The sequence below is a fragment of the Rosa chinensis genome, chromosome 5 (genome assembly GCF_002994745.2).
Source record: "Rosa chinensis cultivar Old Blush chromosome 5, RchiOBHm-V2, whole genome shotgun sequence".
NCBI lineage: Eukaryota > Viridiplantae > Streptophyta > Magnoliopsida > Rosales > Rosaceae > Rosa > Rosa chinensis.
The window spans coordinates 9,256,433-9,261,550 of record NC_037092.1 but is presented as its reverse complement, the minus strand read 5'-3'; the positions used below and the strand labels follow the sequence as shown (position 1 = coordinate 9,261,550).

Below are 5,118 nucleotides of genomic sequence, written 5' to 3'. Positions count from 1 at the left end.
AACCCTACTTAGTTTGTTTCATTTTTTCTTTTTTGACTCTGATATAGATACACTACATTGTTTAAGAATTTATTGACCTTTCATGTAGGTACACATGATATGTTTCCATAGATTTAAAAGCCATATTATTTATTATAATTAATTTAAATATTTAATTAATTTGAGAAGAGTAAACAAAAACTGGTTGTATTTTTGGGTGGCACCGATTAGAGGAACATGTAACTGTGATGATGGCCGTGATGGAGCGGAGATTGGGGCAGCTATCGGTGACTTGGTCAGCGGTGCTTTTGGAGCCGTAACCGCTGGGGCCGACGGAGAGAAGTAAGGACTACTCGCCTCTGGCTTCCTCTAGATCTGCGGCAGCTGCAGCTGTCTCTTCAAGAGATGAAGAGAATCAACAGGGAATCTCTTGGATTCACGGCATAATCTGTTTTTTTTTTTGGTGGGTGGATTCACGGCATAATCAGATTGAGATGATCCAAGATAATCCAATAAAAAATAAAAGATAAATAAGCTTTCTTTATTATTTATTTTCTGTTATTTGTTAATTTACTTATTTATCCTCTTTAAGTACAGTGCTTCTCATAGTATATTAATCAGGGATATTTAGGTAAAATAAAAGTCCATTATTTATGGTATGGTTATTTATTTTAACAAATTACATTTTATAATTATTAATTATTTTTCCATAATTTTATTTAATATATGTAATTTATTTTAATTAAAATTAACTAATGTATCTTAGCGTACCACATACCCTAAAGACTGACGTACCGCGTACCTGTACCACGTATCCGTACCGCAACGTTCCGCGTTTCATGTGACTTATTAGCACCAAGCCGGCCAAGTCAGTTTAGTCCATCCATATTATTTGTAAAGTAATTATATATACACATCTAACATCTCATTTTTCTTAACACATACAACTTTCATCTACACATGCTCTGGATGATGTGTGGTATTTTTTTTTTTTTTTTGAAGAAAATAAAAAAAATGTTATTTCAGAGAGATCATAATGAGAAAGAAAAATGAATTGTGGGATTTTTTTTTTTTTTTTTTGAGATAGAAAAGAAATGCAATGGAATAAAATAGTTATTGCATAGAGAAGATATATAGTTAGAGAAAAAATGGGTCGTGAGATTTTTTTATATATTTTTCTTAATAAAAATCTATTTTGTAATTGTCATAATCGTCTTTGTAATTTAATTAACTTTCGAATTTCTTAAACTTCTAGAGTCTTTTCTGTCAAATTTTTGATTTTGGCTAAACTTCGATCTCTTAATACTAATATAGACATCTAAGCGTCTCCCCTTATTTGGAAAAATTATATCTCCAAAACACCCTTTCCAGCGAATGAAAAAGAAACATATCCTGGATCGTAGATCTAGGTTGACGGATAAGGGAGTTGGCAAACCACCGGCAATCTGGACCAAGGGGGGTGCGGCAGCGAATTTGGTTATGCAGGGAGGTTCCAAGGCCATATGTAGAAACCCAATTATGTGATTACTTTTAGGACAATAGCTGATCGATAGGAAGCTCATCATTCTTTGTTTCTGCATTATGCGCATTAGGTTATCTAAATGCATTAAGTCAAAGAAGACTCGTGGATACACCCCACTAAATGCATTGTGCGCATTAGGTTATCTAAATGCATTAAGTCAAAGAAGACTCGAATTTGCTAGAGACTATGCAAGGGGGTAAAAACAAATTAAATCTGTTGGATACTCTCAGTGCCTTATTTGTTGGATACTTCAAAATCTGTCACTTTTTGTAAAATCATATTGTGACCTTTTGCGTAGAATTTGTTAACATCTGCACTGCCTAGCAGTGTTTCTAGTTGATTGAGATTGAGGCAGCCACAGAGAAATACCCAAGTCATAGCTTGATGCGGCGATGTGGGATATAAAGATTGCACTGATGAAGAAGAACAAGTGTGATTATTGCAGGTGACAAATGATATATTCACCAAAGAGGATGGTGATTTCTTGGTGAAGCATGGAGCACTTCCTGAAGAGAGAATACGTTCTGTGGAAACTGGGGGATGCCCTCATGCTGCAATTCGCGAAGACATCAGCATTAATCTAGGCCCTCTTGAGGAGCTTTCTAACTTGTACAAGGCAGACATACTTCTTTGTGAATCAGGCGGAGGTACTTTCCAGAGGCAATTAGATGAGGAACCCTAGATATGAACTGACTTGAATACTTAGGTTGAATTGTTGCAAATGACTAATGGTGATGCATGATGATAGTAGTACTAGAATTTCATTATTGAACTTGAAACTGAAAGGCTTTATGTAGTTTATCTTTAAAGAGATTAATATGTGAGAAAACCTTTACACAACAACTTGGGATGGAACTACTTACTGTGAAGTTGCAAAAATTGGGATATTTTGTATGTGAATGACCAACCAATTGTTGGATCAAGCTTTTTCATAGTCATATTTTATTGTTTGATTGAAACAATTCCCAATTTGATTTGTTTGGGTGCAGATAATTTAGCTGCGAACTTCAGCAGGGAGCTGGCTGACTATATTATTTACATCATAGATGTATCTGGTGGTGATAAAATTCCACGAAAAGGTGGCCCTGGAATCACTCAAGCTGACCTTCTGGTATGTGGTTTTCTGATATTCACTGCTGCTGACTTTGTTGTGGATGCTATATCCTATACTGTTAGTTGTTTGATTGTGACTTGATAACCTTTGATGAGGAATTCATATGTGTGACTCGACAACATTTGATTGTAGGTGATAAACAAGACTGACCTTGCACAAGCAGTTGGAGCGTGACGCACTTCGAATGCGAGATGGAGGGCCATTTGTCTTTGCTCAGGTTGGTTGATTGAATGGTTAAGTTAGTTAGCTAGCATTTTTGCATTGTAGAAGTATATTGAAAGGTCTATACTATTATTATTATAATCTATGTTAGTTATATCTAGCTATATTTTCCCATGATATCACTTATTCTTGGCAGAAAAGAGACACTACAACCCTGTCTCCATTCGCAAATCTTTCATGTTACCGTGACAAATTTCAAATTTTTATCTGTATAGGTCTTATTTGATGTCTATGGCTTTCGGAATTGCTTCAAATGTTAAATTTCAGTTTCCATGATTCATATCCTTGTGAACCTATATGTCTTTGCTCAGGTGAAACACGGGCAAGGAGTTGAGGAAATCGTGAACCACATAATACAGGCTTGGGAACTAGCAACAGGAAATAAGCGCCACTGAGCCACCGACGCTTTTTCACTGAATTTGGTTTCTGCATCTTTTTTCCAAATCTCTGTCTACCTCTTAGAATAAATGTGTAAATGTTTAACACTACTCCGCCCCTGCGGGAGTGGAGCGGCGATTGACGAGGAACGCATTGTTGCTATGCTATTACTGTTTAGTGTCACAATTTTTATATCTAATTGAGTTGTCATTCATTTTTTTCTCTATGCTTATAAAGATGAATCATCAAATCCAAAAAATTGTTTTGAACTTGTTCTGAGATGAAGAAGATAAAGCGATAGAAGTCTTTGGTTTCTGAAAAGGGTCTATCCCCTCCACGCACAAAAATATTGAGGATTTGAAAATTCATAAATATATCAACAAAATTTTTACGATGACGCAAATTGTAATGAAATTTTAGGTAAACTCAATTGAGATTGGAAAAAATGAAATTGAAAGCTATAAATTTTTAGGGATCGGAATTTATAATTGAGTTCACCCATCATCTTTCCTTTTTAATAATTTAAAATTTATCTTTTTGTATGGATTTCAAATATAAAAGGAAGTGAGGAGTGCGAATTTCATAACAGCTCTCGGTTGACAATAATCTTTTATAAAAGAAAAATGCATTATTTTTACTGATGTGTCATCAACAGAAATCTCCCATAAAATTAAAATAAAGTGGCAAGTCAAAGACCATATATGAATGCATTTCTTTAATCGATCATTATGAATATATATTAAAGAATCTGAAGCTACCTCTTAGGGTTAGCTTTCTAGGTTTGCTCAAAAGATAAAAAAACCATTTCTAGGCCATCCGGAAGGTTCGTAGCAAAAACATTCCTTTTGAACCCACCCGGTAGAGGTGCATTCAGCTTCGGGGTACCCTTTCTTTTTGCACTCTGCTTTACAATATTTATTTGCTTCACCACTTAATAACCAATATTGGCACTTTGGCCCTATTTCCTTGCACATATAAGCTTGACCATTAAACCTTTGGTATGTCTTACCATCTTCATTTACAGGTGGAAAAATAATTGCCCAAGGCTCTGATGTTGAGAAGACTGGGAAGAGTGCTAGAAACATGAAACAAAATACCTTTGAATCCATGGCTAGCTACTACACTAATGCATATATTTTTGTGATATGTATTATCAACAACAATCCATTATTTATACCTATTTTGCAATTGTGAGTGTGAACGTACAAACGTAATTTAACATTCGCAAGTTGACGATAACTCCTTTAGTGATATAAATATTATCCTACCTAATTGAATACCAAAACCAAAACTTCAATGCAAGTTACTGAAAATGACTGATTTGACAAAACCGTTAGACTGTGAACTTGTAGAGGATCTTACATCACCTGATGAGGAAATAATGTTTCACGTTGCTATTTGTACCAAATAAACATCTTAATATACGGAGCAATAAATAATTTCTTCTTATTTTCAATAATAACTCATATTTTAATAATTTCATAAAAAAGAAGAAGAAAAAATCCAGCAAGCACTAGAGACCTTTGAGTTCGGTGCGCCTACGGAGGGGAGTCCGGGGATTAGTATGCATTTACTGAGGTATCTTCCAAAATTCTAGTCTAAATACTGATTGAATGAGTGTGTTACTAACTTGTTAACATAATCACCTCACCCCCAATCAAAAACCAAAAAAATTCACCAATTACTCTTATATAACACTTACAATCCATTTAAATCCATATATAAGTCCAAAAACCATAACCTGTTTTGATTGTAATCTGGAAGACAAATTTTGTTAATTGCGGTCCAGTGACTAAGCATCCACATCAGCTTACTTTCCTATATTAGCATGATGGGTCTACTTCTAATTTTTCACATACCAAATTTACCCATAACAATATTACTCAAAACAATCAATAATTTA

General features: G+C 34.6%; 1 protein-coding gene across 1 annotated transcript; it reads left to right on the top strand.

Annotated features, from left to right (window-relative positions):
• Nucleotides 1-239: 239 nt before the first annotated feature.
• LOC112203076 (urease accessory protein G-like) lies at nt 240-2,804 on the top strand. Its single transcript, XM_040505707.1, has 4 exons — nt 240-266; nt 1,947-2,148; nt 2,491-2,612; nt 2,748-2,804. Exons 1-4 carry the CDS (start codon nt 240-242, stop codon nt 2,787-2,789), a joined length of 393 nt encoding a protein of 130 aa, XP_040361641.1. The 3' UTR covers nt 2,790-2,804.
• The last annotated feature ends 2,314 nt before the right edge of the window (nt 2,805-5,118 follow it).